Genomic DNA, 26,383 nt, shown 5'->3' with positions numbered 1-26,383 from the left:
GAACCCGTGGGCCTGAGTAACGTTACAGACATAGTTGAGAGCAGCTCTGGAAAAGCGCAAACCCCAAAGTCCCCATTTAAGAGCAAGTGCCCTGAAGTCAGACGTTCGGGTTTCAATTTGGTCGGCTCTCGAAGAAACTTGCCAACCTCTTCGTGCCTTAACTGCCTCGTTATAACGACTTTATTGTATTAAGTGACTTAATGAATGCAGAGCACTCAGAACGGCGAACGCTAAGAGCGCCGAGCGCGCGAGCTCGGGAGGTCCCGGCGCCCCGGCCCTGGCCGTTAAGCCGACAGCCGACCACACAGGCCGGGGGACCGGAGCCTGGCACTGGGGAGGAGCGAGCCCCCACCGCCGCGCCTGCATTACACAAGGGTTTCTGTAGTGCGGAGCTATTTAAAAACCCGAAACCGAATACATGTTTCTCCCTTAAGAAGTTAATGATTATGTTCCACTATAATTATGTTCCATTGTGCCCTTTCCAAGCCACGAGCGTAGGAGCCCAAGATGGCGTAAGGAAAAACATTCCACATGAGCGTTTATTCGAGTCAACAGATATCCTCCGGGCGCCGTTTGACTTCTGTTTGAAACCCCCCGCCCTGTACGCTCCAAACGCCGAGACCACGGAAATTCGGCCCGACGGTCCCAGTACGCGACAGTTCCCGGAAGCCTCCCTGTCCCGTCGCCTCTCGGACGTCGGCGGGAGCGCGCACGCCGACCCGGAGCCCGGAAGGCGCCGTCGGGTCACGTGTCGGCGCGCCCCCGCCAAGGCGGGCTCCAGGCGGAAGTGAGGTCTGGGCTAGGCGGCAGCGCAGCGTCGGCGAGGAGCGCGGGCTGCGGAGAGGCGGGCCGGGCAGAGCGGGGCGAGCGGGAGCGCGGGCCGGGTAAGCGGCGGTGGCGGCGACCCGGGCCTCGCGGCTCAGCCCCGCATCGGAGCAGGCCTACGCAGCGCGCGCCTCTCACCGAGCCCGACCGCTGAGCGCGCCCTGGGCGGGCGAGCTCTGATCACTTGAGGCCCAGTCTGCCCCCGCGGCGCGGTGAGTGCGGGCGGGGCGGGCGGCGGCGTGCGCGGCCGGAAGTGCGGCGCTTTGTGCGGCCGATTTGGGCGGCGCCAAGGTCGGGCCCGCGGCGGCGCTTTGTCCCGCGGGGCCGGGCGGGCGGGTGCTGCCGGAGGGAGGCGGGGCTGGGCTACCGGGCTCGCGGGCAGGTGCGGCGTGGGCAGCGGGGAACCTGCCCCCGGGCCGGCGAGAGCGGCGTTTGTTGCACAACAGTGTTCTCTGGGTCTTTTTTTAATGTCCAGGTGATCAGATCAGGAATGGGGAAGCAGTGGGGTGGCGTTTCTGTTCGTAGGATCTTCATCATTTCCAGTGTGTAAACTATCCACTTTTCTTACAAAGTAAACATTATTCCATTTGCCTGGCAGAAGCTTTAGCTTGAAAGGCTTTCAATGTTTTATCCAGAAAGGACGTATCGTGGCCCAGCCTTGGTTAACTTCAAAAGAGAGGTGCGCCTTTACAGCGTCCACGAATAGGGTCTTCCTCTTTTATAGTGTACGTAAGCGTGCATTTAATGGATTGGATGAGTTAATACTTCATTACAGTCATACATAAAAGTATTTTGGAGTATTTTGCCAAGCAAGACTTTTTTTAAGTGAAAAGGTTTGTCTCCTTCCCCCTCCTTAAATTCTCAAGTCACCCTTGTGTAATTTTTAAGATTATTTTCTCAAGTAGTATGTGAAAAACTTAGCAATAATAGTAGGGACACGTTTTAGAACTTAGGTTAAGTAAACAAGGACCGGGTTATTTTTGCTTTGACAGGAAAGAATTAGGCTAATTGTTCTGTTGTTGAAGGTACTATGGTGCACATTGTGAAGTTTTTTTGTTTCTTTTGAGGTTTATAGGGTGGACTTGCTTTAGTATGTGTTTGCATAATTAGTTCCGTTTAGTCGTATTTGTGACTAAATGGACAAGCTAAGGTGAGCCAACAAAGGTGCGTCTAGTCAAAGCTGTTTTTCCTGTAATCATGTATGGATGTGAGAGTTGGACTATAAAGAAAGCTGAGCACTGAAAAATTGATGCTTTTGAACTGTGGTGTTGGAGAAGACCTGAGAGTCCCTTGGAGTGCAGGGATATCCAACCAGTCCATCCGAAAGGAAATCACTCCTGAAATTTCATTGAAAGGACTGATGTTGAAGCTGAAACTCCAATACTTCGGCCACCTGATGTGAAGAACATTGGAAAAGACCCTGGTTCTAGGCAAGATTGAAGGCGGGAGGAGAAGGGGACAACAGAGGAGATGGTTGGATGGCATCACCGACAGGATGGATATGAGTTTGAGCAAGCTCTGGGAGTTGGCCATGGACAGGGAAGCCTGGCGTACTGCAGTGCATGGGGTCGCAAAGAATCGGACACGACTGAGCAACTGAACTGAACTGAAGGTGTGGTAGAGGTCCCTGCAGGCTTTAAGAGTTGGAAACTGCAGCCTTCCTCTATGTTCTGTGTAGCAGTCACTCTAGACACGCGGAGCAGGTAGCATCCCCTCTTCCTGTCTCCTGCTCTTCGGCATAGTGGAAGGATCCTACAAGCCAGGAGGGCGGAGGAAGCTGCTGTTGGTATTACTGCCCCTGCCGTCTTATCCCGCTCGGATAGATTTGTTGAGTTTTACTTAGTATTCTACTCTATAGCTGCCATTCAACTCCTTTCCGTTTTAACGTTAGACAGAATTGTGATGTCAAAATTATATGAATTTTGAAACGAGAAAATGAGTGTAATGCCATAGAGGTAGAAAATTAGAATTGGGAAAAAGAAGCTTAAGTGCATATAAAGAATATTATTTAAAGTTTTTTTTTATATGTTCTGTAGCTTAAAGGCAAATTTTTGCCTCACAAACTTGTCTTACATAAATAGCTTCTTTTCACTGATCAGTTGAGAGCAATTCTAAAACAACAGCACACCAGCCTAATAGAGGTATGATTACTTTTCTTATGCCTGTGTTCCACTTTATGTCTGTATCTTTGAAGTTCTGTGCAGAAATATGCGAATGTCTCCCAATAGATTGGAAACCTTGATAGTGAAGATCGAGTTTGGAGGCGTTCAGAGTCTATCTTATTATGTGCTCTTCTTGATGTTGTCATGAAATTACCCAGAATTTCCAGTGTTGATTGTGTTGAACGGATTTTATCTTGTGTATTGCTGTCAGAGAGAATTAAAGCCCCTTGACCTTAGTTTCCTTGGTAGGAAGAAAAATAATACACAAGGCCTCTACAGTCCACACAGGGTAGCAAAGAGTCGGACACGACTGAGCGACTTCACTTTCTTTTTTCTTTTTTAAAGTTTTAGAATTTCTGTTTTGTGTAGGAACTTTGTTTAGGTCATGGTATATTTTGAGACTAGAGAAACTAGTACAGTGATGGATGTTAAATATACTTTCCCTCTGAGGATTATCAGATTTCAAGTTGAGAAATTTTTGCTGTTATCTTTTTTAAACCCTAATCTGAGACTTACCTATTTTGCTGCAGGTGTCAAACCACCCATAGGAAATCTGACATTTTCGTCATTACAAATGAGAAACTTTAAAAAAAAAAAAAAAGAAAGAAAGTGATACTAGCTTCCTTGGTGGCTCAGAGGTTAAAGCGTCTGCCTGCAATGAGGGAAACCCGCATTCGATCCCTGGGTCTGGAAGATCCCCTGGAGAAGGAAATGGCAACCCACTCCAGTGCTCTTGCCTGAAGAATCCCATGGACAGAGGAGCCTGGTAGGCTGCAGTTCATAGGGTCCCAAAGAGTCGGACACGACTGAGCGACTTCACTTTCTTTCTTTCTTTCTGGCTCTAGCCTTGAAATTGGGATCCTTGGCCCATACCAAATCAGACTGGGAAGTCGGTGGTTTCTGGGTGACCAAAGGCACTAGAATCCCAGGCAGAGTGGTGATGGTGTTTTTTAACCTTTAACTTTTCATTACTTAAAAAATATGCAAATACAACATACAGCCATATACCCAACATCTCAGTCCCATTTATATAGGGTGCTCAGGGCTGGTACACTGGGATGACCCTGAGAGATGGGATGGGGAGGGAGGTGGGAGGGGGTGTCAGGATGGGGGACACATGTACACCCATGGCTGATTCATGTGAATGTATGGCAGAACCACCACAATATTATAAAGTAATTAGCCTCCAATTAAAATAAAAAGAAAAAAATATTTTAGATTACAGACATCGTGTCATTTTTACCCTTGTACAGTTTAATACGTACTTCTAAAAATCAATGCATCTTTACATAACAAAATGCTATTCTCACATATAACAAAATTAATGATTGTTTAATGCCATTTGATGCCTAGCCCATGTTTGTTTGTATCCCTCAGTCCTTAAAATACCTTTTTGTAATTTTTTCTATCTTAAAATCATGATTCAAACAAAAACCTCCTGTAGCCTTTATTAAATCTATGTTAATCTAGAACCATCCTTCTCTCTACTCCCTGCCTTTTCCCAGACCATTGACTTACTGAAGAAATTGGACCCCTTGCCCTCTAGATTCCCTTCTTTTGGCTTTGTCTGATCCCCTTTATGGTGTTCAGTATATTTCTGTAACTCCTCCCAGGAGTTACCTGGGAGTTAGATGTATAGGGTGCATTGGATTCAGATTTTAGTATTTTTGTAGCAGTACACCTCAGATGAGGATGCATGTAGTAAGTAGCTTGGGGGGCTTCCCTGGTGGCTTAGTGGTAAAGAATTCACCAGCCAATGCAATGAGACATGAATTCAATCCGTGATCTAAGAGGATCCCACTTGGCTGTGTGCCACAAGTATTGAGCCTGTGCTCTGGAGCCCAGGAGTGGCAGCTATGAAGCCCACATGCTCTAGATCCTGTGCTCTGTAACAAGAGAGGCTGCCAGATGAGAAGCTGGAGCAGCAACTGGAGAGTAGCCTCCTCCCAGCACAACTAAAGGAAAGCTTGAGCAGCAGTGAAGACCCAGCACAGCCAAAATAAATAAAAATTTAAAAAAATAAGTAGTTTGCTCTTAGTGATGTTAAGATTGGTCAGTGGGTTTAGCATTCATGTCCGCTAATCAATAAACTGAGCACAATTATGGTAGTTTGAACATTCTTTGACATTGGAGTGAAAACTGTCCATTTCCAGTCCTGTGGCCACTGCTGAGTTTTCCAAATTTGCTGGCATGTTGCGTGCAGCATTTTAACAGCATCATCTTTTAGGATTTGAAATAACTTAGCTGGAATTCCATCACCTCCACTGATTATTTGTAGTAATGCTTCCTAAGGCCCACTTGACTTCACACTCTACGATGTTTGGCTTTTGGTGAGTGACCATACCATCGTGGTTATGTGTGTCATTAAGACCTTTTTTGGGTACAGTTCTTCTGTGTACTCTTGCCACCTCTTTTTCATCTTTTTGTCCCTTGTTAGGTCCTTAACACTTCTGTCCTTTATAGTGTCCATCCTTGCATGAAATATTCCCTTAATAGCTCCAATTTTCTTGACACGATCTATAGTCTTTCCCATTCTATCTTTTTCCTCTATTTCTTTGCACTGTTCACTTAAGAAGGCCTGAGTTTAGAAAAGGCAGAGGAACCAGAGATCAAATTGCCAACATTCATTGGATCATAGAGAAAGTGAGGGAATTCCAGGAAGACATTTACTTTTGCTTAATTGACAGTGCTAAAGACCCACTTTGACGGTGTGGGTCACAACAAATTGTGGAAAATTCTTAAAGAGATGGGAATATCAGACCACCTTACCAGTCTCCTAAGAAATCTATGTGGATCAAGAAACAACACTTAGAACCAGACATGGAACAACAGACTGGTTCAAAATTGGGAAAGGAGTATGTCAAGGCTGTAATATTGTCATCCTGCTTATTTGATTTCTGTGCAGAATACATTATTTGAAATGCTGGCTTGGATGAAGCACAAGCTGGAATCAAGATTGCTGGGAGAAATGTCAACAATGTAAAAAAAAATGCAGATGATACAGCCCTAATGGCAGGAAGTGAAGAGAAACTAAAGAGCTTCTTGATGAGGGTAAAAGAAGAGGGTGAAAAAGCTGGCTTAAAACTCAACATTAAAAAAAACTAAGATTGTGGCATCTGGGAAAGCAGTGACAGATTTTACTCTCTTGGGCTCCAGAATCCCTGCAGACAGTGACTGCAGTCATGAAATTAAAAGACACTTCCTCTTTGGAAGGAAGCTAAGACAAACCTAGACAGTGTATTAAAAAGCAGAGATACCAGTTTGCCACAAAGGTCTGTATAGTCAAAGCTATGGTTTTTCCAGTAGTCATGTACAGATGTGAGAGTTGGACCATAAAGAAGACTGAGTGCCAGAGAATTGATGCTTTCAAATTGTGGTGCTGGAGAAGACTCTTGAGAGTCCCTTGGACTGCAAGGCCATCAGACCAGTCAATCCTAAAGAAAATCTACCCTGATTATTCATTGGAAGAATTTTAGCTGAAGCTCCGGTACTTTGGCCATCTGATGCAAAGAGCTGACTCATTGAAAAAGACCCTGATGCTGGGACAGATTGAAGGCAAAATGAGAAGGGGGCGACAAAGGATGAGATGGTTAGATAGCATCACCAACTCAGTGGACATGAATTTGAGCAAACTCTGGGAGATAACGAAGGACAGGGAAGCCTGGTGAGCTGCATTTCATGGGATTGCAGAGATTCGGACATGATTTAATCACTGAACAGCAATCATTAAGCATATATTCTAGCAGTTCTAAATTAGATTTTATACAATCATGTCAATTTCATGTTTATTGCTATGAAGATTCCCGTATTTTCTATTTGACAGTTCCTTTTATTAAAGAACATTCAGAGAATATGAACTATCTTTGGACAAGTGAGATGCAGGGGGCCAGGGCTGAATAAGCTATTTTCCCTGCCCTTGAGGCTCGTCATCTTGGGGGAATCTCATCATTTGAACAAGTAACTTAAGAAGCTGTTACGGTATTGTTCATAGACCTTGTGCAAACCTTTTCATTGAAGTGGGAACTGCAACGTTTTCTTTCATTAATCCTGTTATTTTTTTACCTTTAAGTTTTAATTATAACTTCTTAATCACTTTAGGAAATAGTTATTAGTCTCTTGGGAAACATAAAAGCTTTTAGGAAATACAACTTCTGGGTAGTTTGGACATATGGTATTTAGAATTCGAGTGTAATTCTGTACATTTTTTAGTGGCAAATGTAGGGTGAGATTTTCTTAGTGGTTCAGACTGTAAGGTTGTGAAAGGGAAGCCTTTGTGGTATTCAGTGCTTTGAGCTGTCTGCAGTTCTTGGCTGTGATGAATAATTCTGTTACAAACATTCAGGTACAAGTTTTTGTGTGGATATGTGTTTTCACTTCTCTTGGTAACTCCTGTCTTTAACTGCTATGCTCCTCATCAGCTTCCTTGCCTACCAGTTGACATCTCCCGCACAGCCCCACATTTAAGGGTCTCCATGTGATAGTTCCAACCTAACCTGTGTCTCTGTAGTCATCTTTGTTGATTCACATGTAGCCCAAGCTCCAGACAAGCCCAGCTGCAAAGTGTCCCTAAGGTGCGTCTTGCATTTTCTAATTTCTGTGGCTTTTCAAGATCCTGCCTGTTGAGAGCCTATACCACCTTTGTAATTTACTCCTGACCATTCCTCTCCTCCTGCATTAAAGTTTTGCTCTTCCCAGTCAACCCTTACAACCCTGTATTCCTTTATGGCCCTTTACACTCCTTGGCCCCGAGTCGTCATTGTTTATGTCTTCTGACTTGCAGCCCTGCCTGTCCGTACAGTACCCACCACCTACATGTTACAGTTCAGAGTCCAGCTAATGTGCAGGCCCTTGGTCTAGCCACATTTCAAGTGTTCAGGTAGCTGTTAGTGACTGCTGCATGTGGACGGAGCAGACATTTCCATCTTCACAGAAAGTTCTGTGGGACCGCACTTTTCTAGGTGGTGAACTCAGAATAGGGACTGTGACTTGTCTTTTCTCCCTCTGTGGCCTCTGTGTAGTGCTTTACTTACTCAGTTAAGAAAAGGAAATTAGATCCTGGCACAGAAGAAACAGAGTATTGAAAAGTATTCACTTCTCTAGAAATGATAGTTGTGCCAGAGAAGTAGATGAAATATGTGAAAAATCTCCACATCTTATGTTGCAGATCCACCAAGAATGGGTTAAAAGTGCAAGCTAATGGGGATTGACAAGTTATCAATTTGTTTCTTCTTAAACTGTGATGTAAAATACAGTTGGTTTTCATGTCTTCTACTTATGCTTTGCTCTCCTTGTTTCCTTCTAATCTGTTCTGTAGATTTGCATTGTCCAGTATGGTAGCCTACAGCCAAACATGACTATTTAAATTTAGACTGAAGTTAAGTAAAAAATCGAATCTCATCCTAGCCACATTTTTCAGGCGCTGATTGTTTACTTGTATTTATAGCTAATGGATGCTATACTAGACAGCACAGATAGGGAACATCTTCATCCTTGTTCTTCTGGACAGCGCTGATCTAGATTTCTGTCTTAGCTGTGGTTGTGGATGTCATGTCAAATTTTGTTCTGCCTTTTGGTTAGGAAGTTAAAAAATAAGACAGTTATTTAGGTAATGAATGTCCCAATCACTGATATCCCCAATTAGTTTCTATTTTAGAACTTACCGCACAGGCTAAGGACTTGACCAGGTGTACTTTTGTGTGTACTGAACTGCTTGGTTGTAACTATTCTAAGTCAGTAAGGTGAGGTAGAAATTTGGAGCGGTGTGTTTTTGTATCTTGCCTTTGCAGTGGAGTTTGATGCCGAGTGCTGTGAAGTGCATGTGACCTTTAGAAAGTCAGCAGGTGGTGGCACCTTTTTTTATGTGTCGTTGTCTTTGGTGCTAGACCTACTGCAAACAGGACTAAGTTCCAGTTTCCTGTCTACATTCTAGCTGAGGATGTGGTGGGGCAGGCAGACACTGGCAAATACATGTACACTTTATGCTTTTCTTTTTTTTTTTGGCCACACTACGTAGCTAGTGGAATATCAGTTCCTCAGCCAGGGATTGAACCTGGGTCGTGGCAGTGAAAGCGCAGAATTCTAATGGTGAGGTCACCAGAGAACTGCCTGTTTTTCTTTTTAAATAGACTTTATTTTTTTAGAGCAGTTTTGGTTTCAGAGCAAAACTGAGCAGAAAGTGCAGAGTTCCCATAACCACCCCCCCACCCCCGCCATTGCTGTTTTTATTTTTAAATTTAAGATCCCTTTAATCCTTACTACCTAGTAAGTCAGTGATTGACTTACTGGATAAGGAATACTGAATAGTCTTAATTAAACCCACACTTCAAGAATACATTGGGTGATAAAATTCAGAGGAAGGGATAAAATCATGGTTGTAGCTGTGCAGATTCTTGAACTTGTCAGGCAAAGAAGATTGTGAATTCTAGAACATTGACTGGGTTGGTAGAGTTGCAGTGCTGTAGCTAATTTGTCTCTTTTAGGAAATACACATATATTTTATTTATTTTTAGGACATATATAATTTAACATAAGTTGTTTCAGAAGTAGAGAGAGGTGCAAGAAGAACGTTAAACCACTCCATCTAGAGGCAGTCACGGTTCATGCTTTATTCTCCCAGATTTTTTTCTGTCTATGCTGGAGGTGCACTTTGCCTGTATGTGTAGGTGCACATTTGGGATCATGTTGCATTAAAGTATTGTACTCCCTCCCCTTTTACCCAGTTATTGTTATATCATCCTGTGTTTTTAAACACTTAAAAAAAGCAGCTGCATGGTATTTCATGCGCTGGATAGATCTGGTTAAGACTGTTCTCTGTAATAAAGACGTTCAGATTATTTATAGGTTTATTTTTTTTTTAACTGTTTTGAAAAACAGGGGCATGGAGAACGCTTTTTTCCCTTAGCTTCTGAAGGACTCGAGAGTTATAAAGCAAAGCATACAGTGTCCTGGTGGGCACCCGTTAGGGCTTTGGCATTCCTTTTCTGTTCTCTGTTGGTTAGCAGCAGCATGGAGTGCCTTGTTTCTGCATTTCATAGCAGATTAGAGAAAGGCCTCTTGCTACCTGCTTTTTTGAGACTGGTGATGGAGAAAAACCTGAGAACAAAAGTGCTTGGCTAAATCACTTTTTTTCCCTTTTTAGTTCTTGAAATCATGAATCCTGTTTATAGCCCGGGTTCTTCTGGGGTACCCTATGCAAATGCCAAAGGAATTGGTTATCCAGGTAAGCATGTAAAATTTTGTTTCCATTATTAAACTTTGAATTACATGGTCCATTTCTATGTCTTTAAAAATGCTTTTGATGGACAGACCCAGCTCAAGTGGCTTAGATAAGGACGAAAATGTGTCAGTTCATGGAATTGAAAAATCAGGAGCTTGGGCTGGCTTTGGTCAGAGCCTGATCTGGCGGCTGCCAGGGTAGGGGCCAGGTCTGGTTTCTTCACTTCCTGTGCTCAGCTTCACTTCCTCAGTGTTGTCACGGTGTAGGCACAGGTCGCACTTCTCCCGATTGTGGTTGTGTGGCGCTCAGCCCCTCCCTTGGCTGTGAGTCTCTTCATCTGGCTCTGTGGGAAAGCCCCGTGGGATTTCTTCTCTTCATGCCAGCACTCTGGATCCGGAGGGGAGTCTACTGATGAATTTAGGCCTGAGCCACATTCTCCACCTCAGTGAAGCCTACTAGTCAAACATGGGCTGAAATAGGGTGAAGCAAAATTTGGGAGAATAGGAGTTGGTGGTCAAAAATAACAAATGGTTGCCCTAATTGAAAAGAATAATGTAATATTACAATTTTGGATTTAGATAATATGGTGGGACAGATACTCTTAAAACCCTGTTGCTCAAAACCCCTGAAAAATTGAAGAAACATTTCAAAAATGTTTCACTGAACTTTTGCAAGAAAGTAAGACATTTCTACAGCTAAGTATTAAGGTGACGTAAAAACCAGAGTATCTTGCCATTGAGTTGATCTGCCTACCCTAGGGGCATTTGTTCTTTGTGGGGTTTAGCAACCCTTTGGGGGAAGAAGTGAAGTCTCCGCTCTTGAAAGGCTGGGATTTGGAGTGGGACCCCTCATCAGTCTGATTCCTCCAGAGGGTGATACGCCCATAAGAGAGGTAAGTAGATCAATCCATACTGGTTCCATGGAGCAGTTCATTTCAGCTTGTGCTCTGGGAAGGAAGAAGTCTTTTTTAAGAATTTGTAACCATTCAAGGATGTTTGGGTTCTGCTTTGAATCACTTGTCCTTCCAAGGGGTCCATAAATTGAGAAACTAACAAAAAAATAGTCTCTGAGCTGCATTGTCCCCTGAAGCCCCTGACAGCAGCAGACGCAGAACTGTGTGAGGGCAGGTGTTCGCAGGCCAGGTCGGGCGGGCTTCCCACACGGTTCTGCCTGGTACGTCGCAATCCTTATAAACACCGTGATGTGCATCATGCCTGAGTCACCAGTCGTGATAGAGAGCAGGAGTAAAACGTCAGGTAGAAACCACATCAGACAAGCGTGCTGATAGGAACTGAAGATGCCAAAGAAAGAATCATAGCAAAAAGAACCAACTGGAACTGAAATGAAAAAAAAAAAAAAGAATTTGAACAAAATTCCAGTTAAACCGCAGGCAAAACACTGCTAAAGGAGGGACCAGCATGCAGCATAAGGAAGAGGGGAAGTAGACTGGTTAAGAAATAGAGGTGTTAGGGTGAGAAGTTTAGAGGAGAATTAAAAGCTCCAGAAGGACTAAGTAGAGAGACTAGAAGGAAAATAGTGACAGGATTTTCTAGAATTGGTAAAAGATAATTTAGTGGTAAGACCTCTTGTCTTTAATGTATTTGTACTAGTTTAAACAGAGTTCCAGATAATCTGCTGAGGAGAATCCTGTGTAGATCTGAAATCAGGGAATAGGTAAAACCTGATGGTGTTAGCATTACATGATAGACTATGTAATGAAATATTGATTGCCTGTCATATACCAGTACTGTGTACTTTTTTAGGGGTTTTTTGTTTTTGGTCTTTAAGTTAAATATAAAAGGAAACTTCTAAAATTTTAAATGTTTAAAATTTTATAATTGATTCTTATTTTATTCATTTCTTTATACCTGTCTCTTGCCTTTCTTTTAGTATCTTGGTCTCCTTGACTTTGATAAAACTCTCTGGATCAGCAAAAGTTCCGTATAGAAACTAGTAAGCCACTCCAGGTATTTTGCACGGAAATTGGAGTTAAACACAGCAAAATAATGTGCCTGTAGAAGTTTAAGGCTAGGATAACTTTAGTACCAAAAGCAAGACATCACAAGGAAAGAAAGTGCCTTTATACCATTTTATGCTTTTATACCATTCTATACTTTTATACTTTAATGAGACTTCCCGGGTGTCTCAGACGGTAAAGCGTCTGCCTACAATGCGGGAGACCTGGTTTCCATCCCTGGGTCGGGCAGATCCTCTGGAGAAGGAAGTGGCAACCCACTCCAGTATTCTTGCCTGGAAAATCCCCTGGATGGAAGAGCCTGGTAGGCTACAGTCCGTGGGGTCTCAAGAGTCAGACACGACTGAGTGACTTCACCTTACCTTACCTTATACTTTAATACGAGCAGATGGAGAGGTTTGTCCATAATTTTCTAAAATTTACATTTAATGGGAAAAAAGGAACATCTTCTAATTGTAGTTACTGATAGCTGACATACTGTCCTTCATACCTGTAGATTTTGGGTATCATGTCCTGGAACCTAGGATACTGAGGGATGACAATAATTGGGTTCATATACACCATCTTACTATTGTTTTCTAATTTATAGCTCCTGTAATTTGTTTTGTCCACTTTCTTTTTCTTCTTTTGGATTAACCAAATATTTTACATTAAATTTTTCCTTCTGTTAATTTTTGAAAAAATTACTATTTAGTGATGACTCTAACAATTACAACACATTTTGCTCCCTCTCTTCTTTTGTGTATCATTACTGTTTTTATTTTGTGCAGTCAACATTAACTCACATTATTATTTTCATTGCTTTCTGTATCTGTGTTTTTTGTTTGGGATCATTTTCCTTTTACTGGGATAAATCCCTTTAGTTTCCCCCTCTTACCCGACTCTTACTGCATGTCTGCTAGCAGTGAATTTTCTTTGTGAAAATGTTTTTATTTTGCTTTCATTTTTGAGCCTGTTTTTGATGAGTGTACTGGCTTTCTGTGACTGCTATTAAAACCACAGAAATTGATTCTCTCACAGTTGTGGGAGCCAGAAGCCAAAATCCAGGTGTGACAGGGCCTCACAGGCTGTGGAAGCTGGAGGGGAGAATCCTTTCTTGCTTCTTAAAGTCTCTGGTGGCTTTCAGCATTCCTTGACATAGATTGCTTTGTGGACATGTCATTCCGGCTTCTGTTTTCATGGTTACATCATTTCCTTCTCATCTGTGTTTCATAGTGTGGACACTTGGGTTTAGGCCCCTACCACCTGTAATCTGTGATGAGTATCTTGAGATCCTTAGCTTATGTCTACAAAGAACCTTTTCCCAAATAAAATAGCATTTATAGGTTCCAGGGATTTGATGATATTTCTTCTGAGGAGTCTGAGGAGTTCCTTTTTTTTTTTTTTTTTTTTGCCTGCCACACTGAGTGTACAATTTTAGGTTGGCAGTTATTTTCTCTCAGCAGTTTAAAGGTAGTTAGTTATGTTGTCCTCTGGTTTCTGTCATTTTTGTTTCTTTGAAATTAGTATTTCCTTGCTGCTTTTAACGTATCTGTGTTTTTACTGTGAAATGACTAGATGTGATTTTATTTTGTGTTTATTTTGCTTAGTGCTCACGAGCTGTTTGACTTCGGCTTCATTTAAAAAATTTTTTTTATTTAGGCTGTGTCAGGTCTTAGTTGCAGCATGTGGGATCTTTAGTCACAGCATGCTGACTGCTAGGTGCAGCGTGTGGGATCTAGTTCTCTCACCCGGGATAGAACCTGGGCCCCCTGAATGGGGAGCACGGAATCTTAGCCGCTGGACCATCAGGGAAGGAAGGAATGGGAAGAAAAGAATATCTCCTTTGAAGTGAAGGTAGTTTTTCCAAAAGAGTAGGGTTTAGTCTCAATTTAAGGAGAACACTTTTAAATAGCTTGGACAGCTCAAAACTGCTATTTAGGGAACTGAAAACCAAGTAAGCCAAGAACAACATTAAAAAAAAAATTCTGGCAAAGCAGCAAGAGGATGAAAAGTTGGTTTTGCATAGTTTTCAACACAGAAGTAAGGGAAGAGGCACCTCTTCTCAAAAGGCTCTGAAAACATGTAGCATCAATGGGTAGTTGCAGGGGGCTGGGGTTTCTCTCTCAGAGGCTCCTAGGGCACTCACCCCTCTTTACCACTACATTCACCCTTTCTCCCTCCACTTCCACACCGAAGGGGCAACACTTCTTAGACTTGAGCCTGCAGGGACCATCTCTGCAGCCTAGATTGTCCCTGGGGCCTGGGGAGTTCTGCAACTGGAAGCCAGACTTGCAAGGCTGCCAGAGGTGCATCGGACCTGGAAAGAGCTGGATGGGGGCGACTGGAGCCTTAAAGCTCACCCGCCAAGGGGAAGAAGGAGCACATCTTTTTAGGGAGCAGGATCAGCCTGCTCCCTACCCCTTTGGTGATCAATATTCCCTTGATGAGACAGGGACCACCTCCTGACTGTCCCCCTGGATTCTGCCCTAAGAGGCCTCTGGCACCTGTGACAGTGCGGGTCCTGACTTCTTCAGTCAACTGAGGCCAGCGCTTCAGGGGTCCCTCTGGTCCCATCTCAGTCCCCTCCTCCCTGGTACTTTATCTAAGAGAGGAAGGAGGACAGAGGGTCTTGGCTGAATCAAGGGTTCCACAAGCCTGTGGACCAGTTTCAATCCCTAGAGCCTGAGATTCAATTAAATATTACTGGAACCTACTGTAAGATAGGTAGTCTTCCCTGTAGCCCAGATGGGAAAGAATCTGCTTGCAATGCAGGAGACCAACTGGGTTGGATTCCTGGGTTGGAAAGTTCCTCTGGAGAAGGGAATGGCAATCCACTCCAGTATGCTTGCCTGGAGAACCCCATGGGCAGAGAAGCCTGGTGGGCTACAGTCCGTGGCACAGAGTTGGACATGACTGAGTAGTCCACTGTTACTACCACTGTAAGGTCAGGAGACTAGGAGACTGAGTCTCACCCCCGTGGGTACAGCCCTGGGACCTTGCCCAGGGCACACCCCACCCCCCCCCCCCGCCCCGCAACTTCAGGAGGAGGGTTGCTGCAGCTCCGCCAGGTCCTCTGCAGCTCCTGCTCCCAGATCCCCCTCTGGACTTTGCGTTACGGTGGAGCAAGCCCGGGTGGGGGAGGGCAGGGGCAAGATGAGGGACCAAAGACTTAAACACTGTGCGCAGGTCTCCAGAACGGCTGCAGCAGCTCAGGGCAAGCCTGAGCTCTGGTTTTCAAAGTGAGAAATACAGAGTGATTTTAAAGACCACGTTGCAGTCTCTGGATCTGTGGTCTGTTATCTTTTTCACCCACATATGGTCCTGTGCCTTACCATCCCTAGTATTTTTTTCATGGAATGTAATACATGGTGTATTAAAAAGTAGAAGTGGTCCAGTTGCTGTCTCCCCCTGCCCCCCAATTTGAGGTATGATTGATAAGAAAAAATTGTATATATTTAGCTTGTACCGCATGGGTTTTTTTAAAGTGTATGTGATGATTTAATGTATGTATATGTTGTGAAATGACTACCACAACTGAGTTTCTCCAAATACCACCACACTGGGGATTAGAGTTTCAAAAAATAAGTTTTGGAGGGCACATTGACATTCAGCCATACCATGCCCCCAGGCCAACTGTGTCCATATATTCTAATTTCTCCTCTGTTACACAAAGGGTGTTGTACACTGAGATGGAATTAGGTGTGCAGACGTCACTGTTGTGGAGGACACTTGTGAAGGATCTGGTGGTGGAAGCAGCACTGGGGAGGGGGACTCAGGACTGTGGTCACGTGTGCAGCGTCAGCTGGCTCGGTGAGCCCTGCGGTGGCGTCGGCCGGGGAGGTCCCGGCAGGCAGAAGTGGCCCGAGAGTGTGCTGCTGCGGGGCGCTGTCAGCCTCCTTCCTCCTTGAGGCTGAATAGGCTTCTGGAATGGAGGTGCAGGTGGTGGTGTACGCTTTGCTTTGTCAGCTTAATCATTGTTCCCTGTCAGTTCACAAAGTTTTGCCTTGTTCTTTGTGTTTTACGTAATACTGCTGCATACATCTCCCAAGTTGTGGGGTTTTCATAGTTTAATTCAGCCAGTTCTTTGGATGGATATGTTGTTTGAAGGATTTTGCTATTCCAGTAATACTGCAGTGGATTGTGTTTGTGGAAATGGAGCGAGTGCATGCAGATGTAATTTTTTTCCTGTTATTCTTTAAAAAATTTTTTTTTTTAATTTTATATTGGAATATAGTTGACTAGCATTGTTGTGTTAGTTTCAGGTCTACAGCAAAGTGATTCAGTTATACATGTACATGTATCCTTTTCCAAAATCTTTTCCCATTTAGGTTGTTACAGAATATGGAGCTGAGTTCTCTGTGCTATATAGTAGGTTCTTGTTGGTTATCTGTTTTACATATAGCAACAACTTTACTCTTGTTTACCATAAGTTCTTCTCTAAGTCTGTGAGTCTGTTTCTGTTCTGTAAATAAGTTCATTTATATTATTTTTTTTTTATTTCGCATGTAAGAGGTACCACATGATACTTGTCATTGTCTTGCTTCATTTGGTATGACGACTTCTGGGTCTGTCCATGTTGCTGCAAATGGCATTATTTCATTCTTTTAATGGCCAAATAATATTTCACAGTATATATACTACATCTTCTAATGCAAGTGTAATTTTAAAGGTGCTGCTGATTTCCCTTCTTCTGTAGGAAAAAAATCCCACTGCTTTGTATTCCTACCAGAAGTGTGAGAGTCTGTAGTCTCCCCCACAGCCTTGCCAGCAGTGTGTTGTCTGCTTTTGGATTTGCACCAGTCTGAAGTCAGAAGTGTGGTTGGCAGTTTTCTCTGTTCATGTCTTCTGTTGATTGCTTTTTCTCTTTTTTTTTAACTTTAAAAATTATTTGCATATTAAGTGTATTTTCCCGTTGTCTAAATAATTTGCAAGTATGTTTCTTGTGAAAAGCTGTCTTTTTTACTCAGCTAATGGTATTTTTTGCTATTCTGAAGGTTTTGTTTTCATGAGGTGATTAGGATTTGAGATCACTTCCAATTTCTTGCAAGAGAAGAATGTAATATTTAGCTTTCCAGCCCCTGTGTGCCAGCAGGAAGTAGAGTAGATGTTGGAGATAGTTCATGGTGCTTGCCAAGGGGCATTTCCAGGAGGACAGTTTTGTGGCCAGAACAGTGGGCAGGAACAGGAAGGGACAGTGGTTCTCAACCTTGTTGATTGGAGCCCTGCAAATTAGAATTTCCTGAAGGGATTATGGCTCCTCACAACTAGTTGTGTCATTAGTGAAGACTAGCAGATCTTGACTCTGTGCCCTGTAATGCCCCAGTGACTCGTAACTGGGTCCAGTTGAACTGTGAGGGCCCTAGAGCAGACAACTGAGGCCCCTCTGGTTTTGACTGAAATTTCTTTTGTGTTCACATGATTGATAAGTGGTTATAATTCAGTCATATTAAGGATCCCTCATTTGTATTAATAAAATTCAGGTTGCTTGCAAATGGATTGTGAGGTTGGATTTTTCCCAGTTCCATGTGTATACACACTTGTATATGGTTCAAGCCTCTTTAGTGCATGAAGCTCTTAGCACTCTTACTAATCTTGCTAAGTAATGAGCTATGTGAATAAACTCTATAGAGTAAAACTGCCAGAAATAGCATGAGTTTTTTTTACTTCACTTTGGGTTTCTGTTTTTCCTTCTTCATTTAATTCCGTTTCTGTCGAGTGTTTTCAGTCACAGAAAGCTGTAGGCATTCGCTCATGGGCTGGAACGGCGTGTTTGTGGCCGTGGCCCCTCACAGCCCTGAGGAAGGGGCCCTGGAGACGGCTTGCTGCTCACCCACACCACTGCTGGGCTCCTGACCTGAGTCCGGTAGGCGTGGCGAAGAAGGTGAGGGCAGGCAGGCCTCTGGGAGCTGTGGTTCTAAAATTGCACTGTTCTTTATTTTTCTCCAGCTGGTTTCCCAGTGGGCTATGCAGCAGCAGCTCCTGCCTACTCCCCCAACATGTACCCTGGAGCGAATCCTACCTTCCAAGCAGGTATGCAAGCCCACATGTGCTGGGTGGTAAAAGTGTTCTGTTAATGTGACTGTGGGAGAGTGTAAAGGGGATGAATTTCAGGAAGAGTGGTTATAGAATTGGAATTTGGGGTTTGTATTGATTTCTTGGTTCATAGGATTAGGCTTCTTGATAAGTACAATAAAAACTTAATTCTTATTGCACTTAAAGCCTTGTACATTGCATTTTGGATGTCCTTCCACAACACAGAACTTCATTTCAGTCATAGCTTTGTACAAGTAACTATTTATGCCAGACTTTGTATGTATTTATGAAATAGTGTTGATTACTAGAAACTAAAGATCATCTTGCCATGTTAATGGGTAGAATTTCCATGTTACTAACATTTTTAGAGATAACTGATCTCTCTCTAGCACTTTAGCACTTTGATTATGGTTTTAAAAGAAAGTCTTATTTTCTGTGTAAGGTCCATAGGAATATTTTCAGATTTTAGAAATCAGTACAGTTGAAAGTGGAATTTGTTTGAATCTGGACCTTGTAAAGATAGTTTTTCTTAAATGGGACTTTCCTTTATGAGCCTTCATTTTGCTTTTGGTGCATTCCAGACTTTATTCACCCAGAGTGGACTTTATGATTCTGCTGCAACTGTGGTGGCCTACTCTCTGACCCAAAGGCTCAGCCTCATGAGTCTAGTGGGGTGCATCTTTGTCCCTTGGAACCTGTAGCCTCACAGAGTTAACTTGACAGAAGAGGAGAGAGCAGCAGTGTCCTTGTCCTGAGTTCTTGGTTTGATAGTCATAAGATTCTTCCTTCCTTCTGCCCATGTCTCCCACTCCAATCCCATTCTTACTGCCTTAGTTCGCATTGTAGCTCACACCCAAAGAAAGACCTTCTTGGCTTGGTCTTTTTGCTTCCAAGCTTTCTCTCCTTGACTTCGTGTTCCTTGGCCTTATACCAGAGTAATGTTTGCAGTATGATTTCCCGTGATTCTTAAGACACAGTGAAGCCTAGAGTCTCCAACTTAAAATTCCTAGGTCTTTGCCACACTGACCTGTTCTTTCCAAAAAAATATTTTTCTTTTGTTTTTGCATGGCTTTTATTCGCACTCTTTCTCATACACCTGGACTAGAATACCTGCTACTTTGTGCCATCTTTTGGGATCTGTAAGGGAACATCCCTTCCCTGGGATAAAGCAGTATATTTCCCTGTCACTATTCACTGTGTTCTTTAACAGCTAAATGGTGCTACTGTCTCCTTTTGTAAGACATCTCATCTTGTTTAACTTTCTAAAAACCACGTCTGAAGGTATGACTAACTCTCAGTAAGCTACATGTATTTAGAGGGTGCTCAATATGATGTATGGCATCCTTTCAGTTTCATGTGTCCACTCATTCCTCATCCCCAGAAGTTTTCTCCTGCCCCTGCGTGACCTTGCCTAGGCTCCAGGAAATAGCTCATCTGTTTTCCCTCACTGCAGATCACTTGTAGTTAATCTAAAATTTTGTATAAGGGAATCATATAAAATGTATTTTGGAGGGTGCTGGCTTTCATTGACAATTTTTGACATCCACGTTGTAGTTTATATCAGTAGTTCATTTCTTATTATTGTTCCGTTGTACAGAAATACCACTAATTGTTTATTTGTTCACCAGTTGATGAACGTTTGGATTGTTTGCAGTTTGGGGCTGTCACAGATGAAACTGCTATGACTATTTGTGTACATTCTTTATATGAACATGAACTCTCATTTCTCTGAATAAGTGCCTCAGGCAGGCAGGTACATGTTTAACTGTGTAACACTGCCAGACTGCCTTCCAAAGGGGTTGTGACGTCGTATGTTGCCACCAGCAGTAGGGGAGAGTGCAAATTCGTCTACGTCTTTGCCAGTACTTGGTAGTCATCCTGTTTAATTCTAGACATGCTAGTGAGTGTGTAGTGATATGTTAATGCAGTTTTAACTTGAACTTATCTAATGACTAATGATGTTAAACCTTGTTTCATGTGCCTGTTTGACTTTGGTTAAATGTGTACATCTTTTTCTGCCTGTCTGTTTCTAAGTTTGTTTTCTTATTGGGTTTGAGAGTTCTTTAGCAGATATATGATTTGCAAATATTTTTTCATAGTCTGTGGCTCTTTTCAGCCTCAACATCATCTTTAAAAGAGAAGGAGGTTTAAAATTTAACTAAGTTCAGTTTATCATTTTGTTCTTTTATTGATCATGATTTTGGTATCATTTCTAAGACATCTTTGCCTAACGCAACATCACAACAGTTTTCTTCTAGAAGTTTTACAGTTTTAGATTTTACTTTTAGATATATGACCCATTTTAGGCTAACTTTTCTGTATGGTGGTAGGAATGAATTCAAGTTATGTTTTGTATAAGTACTAGTTTTTCTGCTATATGTGATCGTGCATGCAGGCCTCCAGAAAGTGTCATTGTTCTAGAATTCTCCAGTGTAGCTCACTTGTAGTCATTTTCTCTATGGTACAAGTTAATGTAAAAATGTACTAAAAGCTTCCAGTTTTTTCTTATTCTTTTCCACAAAGAGCCTCAGGTTTATTTGAGGCTGGTCAGGCTGCTTTGCTTGGCCTGCAGAGGGAGTCTGGTGTGTAGGGGCTGGTGCTGCTGTCTGACTGCTTTCTCCTCATGCCAGCCTGCAGAGCAGCTGCCGTTCCTCTTCTTTCTTGTGGGGAGGTGGGTCCTTTCTTGCCTCTTTTCCAAGACTGCTCTCAAGCTGTCCCTCTAACCCAGAAGCTGGGGCCTGCAGGTGGGAGTTAGTGGGCCTGATGGGCAAGGTGGCTGCCCAGAGGACCTGCCTTGTTTGAGCGGGTGTCCCCTGCTGAGTGCTGGGTGGTTGTCGACTGCCACACTGCTGGCCCAGCATTGCCAGATCTTCAGATGGTTAGGAGATGCTGGGAATAAAGATGTGTGTAAAATTTGCAAAAAAAATGGTACTTTGAAAGTCCCAGCAGCGTCCCGTTGAGTGCTTTTAGCCACCTGACTGGAGTCTGAGCTACAGCTATGTCCCTGCTTTTTCTGAGATCCTCTCAGTATTTTTATAGCTTGAATTTTCAAATTTCCTTTTTTCTTATCTCTTAAGTCAAAATTTGTCACTGTGAAAAAAAGAAAATTTTCTCCATTTCTGCTGCTTTCTCAATCTTCTGGTTCTCTCACCACCAGATTTTCAGACAAAGCTGATGTGCAGCATATGGAGTGTGTATGTGTATGTGGCCTTTAAAGCACTTTTGCAGCCCTAACACTGTTTATGTCTTACTTCTTACAAGGGCGACATAGGGAGGGTTTAGAGAACCTTAACGATGAGAGGTCATGTCTTTTGCTGAAAGATTCCATTGCTCAGAATCTGGAGATGAGGGTGATATTAATTGCATTCTCATGAACAAGCATAGTAGGCCGACTACGTGTGCATCCGGAGAGGAGTGTCCGTTTTTGGAATCAGAACGATACATTGGAAGGAGTTCAGGCTGTTGTGTTAGCGAGATGCGGCGCAAATCCTGACTGGTCACTCCTGGGAAAGACGTGTCATTTTTGGCATTTATTTAATGCATCATTATGTCTCCTCAGCTGTGTTATTTGAGGATTCTAGCAGCAAACACGCGGTTGTACTCCCAAGGCACATTCAGGCACACATTCAGGATTCTTTTCTACTCCCATATACAGCCAGCAGTATCTGTAACTAACTTCATATAAGATGAAAACATTGCTAAAAGTGACGCAAAGGCTTCTGTGATTGCTTCCATGCATGGCTTGGTGGTGGATACATTAGGGAAACATGTTTGGAGGACAGTTTGGTAGTATAATAGAAAGAAGCTTAAAATTGAGATCAGTATGCAAATAGTTATGTAAGTGCAGATCTACCTAGTAAAGTAATGGGTTGATTAAACCGTTGGTTTATTTCAGTGTTTAACTGGTCTTACTATTTGTTTGAGAGGGATATTAAATAAGTGGAAAGGCTTTATGATATGCTGCCTTTTTTCTGTTTAAACTCAGATTTATGTCCATGAAGTAAGATCCCAGATTTGTTTAAAAATTAAGCTTCCCTTTGAACTTGTGGTTGATGTGGGGAAGGGATAGTTAGGGAGTTTGGATGGACATGTGCACATTGCTGTATTTAAAATGGATAGGGCTTCCCTGGTGACTCAGTGGTAGAGAATCCATCTGCCAGTGCAGGAGAACGTGGGTTCGATCCCTGATCTGGGAAGATCCCACCTGCTGTGAAGCAACCAAGCCTGTGCGCCGCAACTATTGAGCCTGTGCTCTGGAGCCTGGGAGCAGTAAATCCTGAGCCCGCATGTTGTAACTACTGAAGCCCAAGCTCCCTAGAGCCTGTGCTCTGCAGCAGGAGAAGCCACTGCGGTGAGAAGCCTGTGCCCTGCAACTGGAGAGTAGCTCCCACCCTCTCTCTGTTACTGTGACCGTGTCAGTGTCGCACACTGACTGTGGTGTCACACACCACTACTGTGGGTGTGTGGCTGTTTTCTTCTGCAATTGCTTTTTTCTTCCCTGGGCCTAGTGTCCTTTATTAGATTCTATAACTACCTAGTTAATTAAACCCTCAACTTCCGCCCAGGGGTGGAATCTCTTCGCAGCTTTTTAGGCCATGTAAGGTGTTTGTGTTTTCCCCTCTTGGTGATGTCTTTTTGAAACCTTCTCTCATCTTCTGGCCTTTGTGCTCTGGGGCTTACCCTGGGTCCTCCTCCTCCTCCATCATCCCAGGGAGTTCGCACCTCTTCCCTTCCACTTGATTCTTTGTCTACTTTTTTAGTTTATTCCTCGGTGTTAGTGGAGGATCTTCGTTCAGTAATCTCTCAAGAGAATATTGGAAAATCATAGTTTTGAGATTTTTCATGTCTGAAGACAATTTATTCTGCACTCACAGTTAATGGTTAGTATGTCTGGATATAGAATTCTAGGCTAACAGTTATTTCCCCTTAAAATTTTGGGAACATTGCTGAATTATTTGCCAGTTTTGTTGCTGCCATTGAGAATGTCATTATATATATATATATATATATATATATATATATATATGTATGTATATTTTTGTGTGTGTGTGTGTGAGAATGTCATATTTTTTTTTTGTCATTATATTTTTTAAAAAAGTTTATTTATTGGCTGCACTAGGCCTTTGTTGCTGTGCATGGGCATTGGGGGCTGCTCTTCATTGTGGTGCACAGGGTCCTCATTTCCGTGGCTGCTCTTGTGAAGCACAGGCTGCAGGGTGTGGCTTCAGCAGTTGCAGCATACGGACTCTAGGGCACAGGTTCGGTAGTGGCGCATAGGCTTAGTTGCTCTACGTGTGGGATCTTCCTGGACCAGAGATTGAACTCCTGTCCCCTGCATCGGCAGGTGGATTCTTAACCACTGGACCACCAGGAAGACCCAGTATCTTTCTGATGCTTGGTTGACTGAGCTGGGCTTGTCTCTGGTATTCTGTCTCCCGGTTCTGAGATTTCATGATGCTATGTTTGATGCAGGTTTTTCCTCCTCACATGTTCTATATGTTTCTGAATTTCCATATTTCCTAAGTAAATGTCTTATTCTTGGAAAGTTAGTATATGAAATCTGTGTGGTATGCAGTACTTTGGTGGGGGAATGATCTGTTTCGGAGTAAAAAGCTCTGTCCCTTAGAGTTCGCAGTCTGCAAGCCATGGTCCTGTCTGTGCGTGAGTTCTGCCCAGAGAGAAGGTCGGCCTGTTGGTAGTGTTTCCTGAGAGTGAGGAGGAGCAAGGCTGTGATTAGTGTGTTGTCGGTGTGGTATCCTTATGAATGATCTCTAGGAAAGGAGCGTGTGGAAAGCTGTTACTGTTTTTGAAAGACCAAGCAATGAATGTATTTGGTTTTGTATTTTGAGTCATTGGCACATCTAAAAATTACTTCACAAAGGCCTTTCTGTTATTGATATTATGAGATGTATATGTGTTTATTTGTATTTTTTAATTTTAAGTTTGTAAGACTCCTGTTGAGGTTGTTTGTTGTGACACAGTTAATCTAGTGCTGTATAAAAGAAAAAGGAATGTGTCTACACACAATTGGGTTTTAATTGAGAGGCATGTTTGCATCCCTTGAAATTGATTTGTCTCCAGTGTTGGATAAAAAGTGATGTAATATTTGTGCCCATACAAAAAACCAAAATCAATTTCTAGGTTTAGGACATAGTTCACAGTTATAAGAATAAGCAGTAGGATAATATATTGTTGTTATAATTAGTAGAAATAGTGGGTGACTGTTTTTCCAATATACATAAAAGCTGGAAAAACTCCGTGAACATCGATAAATGGACTGTCAGGGTTCTACAGTTAAACTTTAAAATCAACTTTTAAAATTAAACATTTTACTCCGTCCATCCTGAAATGTGCCTTGTTTTTTCGTGTGTTTTGAAGTAAGCTGTGGACATTGATACACTTTCCCCCATTTATTTCAGCATGCATATTGTTTATATTTGTTAACAGTTCTTTTAGGTTTTGATTTTAGGTGAAATTTACACATATGAGATGTGCACATTTTAAGTACACTGTTAGTCATCTTTTATCTTCAGTAAATTGTACATATGAGGCAGATGTTAAAAAGGACACTTCAGGTGATTAAGAGATCTCAGTCCAGCTGGATGGACCTCTGCCACAGTAGGCCTCTAGCCTCTCTTTTAAAAAAAAAAGCTTGACATCTTATGTTGGCCTACCGTTGACTGTGGTAAATAAAGGACTTCACCTTTTTTCAGTGGGTGTGGTGGGGCGAAGGAGTGCTTCTGAGTCAGAGGCTCAGACTCTGGAGGGGTGTGCACTTAGATCTTCCGAACTTTGCTTTATACTGTGTCCCTGAGGCTTGTTTAGGTGAACAGCTTCCTTTTTCTGTTCAGTCCAAGCTGCAGGCTCTTGCTGAAGTTAGCATAGTGACAGAATGGTCATGGACTTTCTTATTAGGAATGTTGAACTGTGACTGTTCAGTGTTGAATATTGAATGGTTTTTAGAGGCTCTTTTCTCCTGATTGTTCTTTCAGGTCATGGACGTGTTGCTTGTGCGTTTTCACTTACTCAAACAGTTTCTCCATTTTCTGTTCTTTTTATGAAATAGTTCATCCTATAGAGCTGTGCCTTTCTATAGAACGTTGGCTGTATGTATTGACCATTGGCATATTTTACCTTTATTTGCTTTTGTAGCTAATCAGATTAGATTGCTAAAGACCATGCTGTCCTAAATTAATGGCCTTCTTAAAGGCTCAGCAAGCTTTCGTGTTCATTTCTTAGTAGTGGTGGACCTCTGCTCGCTTCCTTCCTTGTCCCTTTAGCTCCTGCATGACTGTTGTTTCCTGGCACGTTTTCTTAGATCCTCTCTGAGCTGTGTGCCACAATCCGAAGGCATTATTTTTTTCACTTTATGTTCCTACAAAACATTTTCAAATATGCAGAATAATTGGGTGAACAGTATAGTGAATCCGTAATATCCAGCACTGAGATTCATCAGTTAACCATTTTGCCACGTGTGCTTTATCTACCGTGTGAAAGAGAGAGAGCGTGTGTGTTCTGAACAAGATCAGAGTTGGTCTTTCGGGCTTTTGTCCTTCTGTATGGCCCTTAACATAATGAAGACATTCCACTACATGACCACAATAATTATCATACTTAGATGCTGTAATTCTCTCAGTTATTTGATAGCTCATATTTAAATTTGCCCAGCTGTCCCAAAAATTAAAAAAAAAAATTGGAAACAAGATCTATTCAAAATTTACATGTTGAATTTGTTTAAAAAGTTGAATTCATTATGTCTCATCTGTTTTAATCCATAAGTTTACATCACCTTTGTAAAACACTTTGAAAAACCTTTTATTGTAAAAATTTTCTAATACAAAAATACATAAGTACACAGCAGTATGATCCGCTTACCCACACCGTAACCTCAGCAGTTACAATATACCCAAGTACACAACAGTATGGGGTCCACCTGCCCATTCCCTGGCCATAGCAGTTAATAGCTTCTAGGTGTTTTTTTTTCCATCTGTATTCCCATCAGTTTCCCCTATGTTGTTTGAAGCCAGTCTCAAGACATCATGGTCGTCAGTTTTACAATATTATCTTTAAATGATGAATTTAAAATATGTATCAACACACCCAGAAAAATAACAGTAATTCTTGAATAATATCAAATACTACAGTCAGTATTTATATTTCCAGTTGTTACATCTATGTCATGGATATTTT

At 42.4% G+C, this 26,383-nt stretch overlaps 1 protein-coding gene across 1 annotated transcript in view; it reads left to right on the top strand.

Moving 5' to 3' along the window:
* The first annotated feature begins 797 nt into the window (after positions 1 to 797).
* The window catches only part of FAM168B (family with sequence similarity 168 member B), a 39,148-nt gene continuing 13,562 nt past the window's right edge, over positions 798 to 26,383 (top strand). Inside the window, exons 1-3 of the mRNA XM_043894095.1 lie at positions 798 to 1,037; positions 10,126 to 10,206; positions 18,107 to 18,190. Of these exons, the coding sequence (XP_043750030.1) occupies positions 10,137 to 10,206; positions 18,107 to 18,190 (154 nt within the window). The 5' untranslated portion in view covers positions 798 to 1,037; positions 10,126 to 10,136. The remainder of the gene's footprint in view (positions 1,038 to 10,125; positions 10,207 to 18,106; positions 18,191 to 26,383) is intronic.

The sequence above is a fragment of the Cervus elaphus genome, chromosome 33, assembly GCF_910594005.1.
Source record: "Cervus elaphus chromosome 33, mCerEla1.1, whole genome shotgun sequence".
NCBI classification, from domain to species: Eukaryota; Metazoa; Chordata; class Mammalia; order Artiodactyla; family Cervidae; genus Cervus; species Cervus elaphus.
This window is presented reverse-complemented; position numbering and strand designations above follow the sequence as displayed.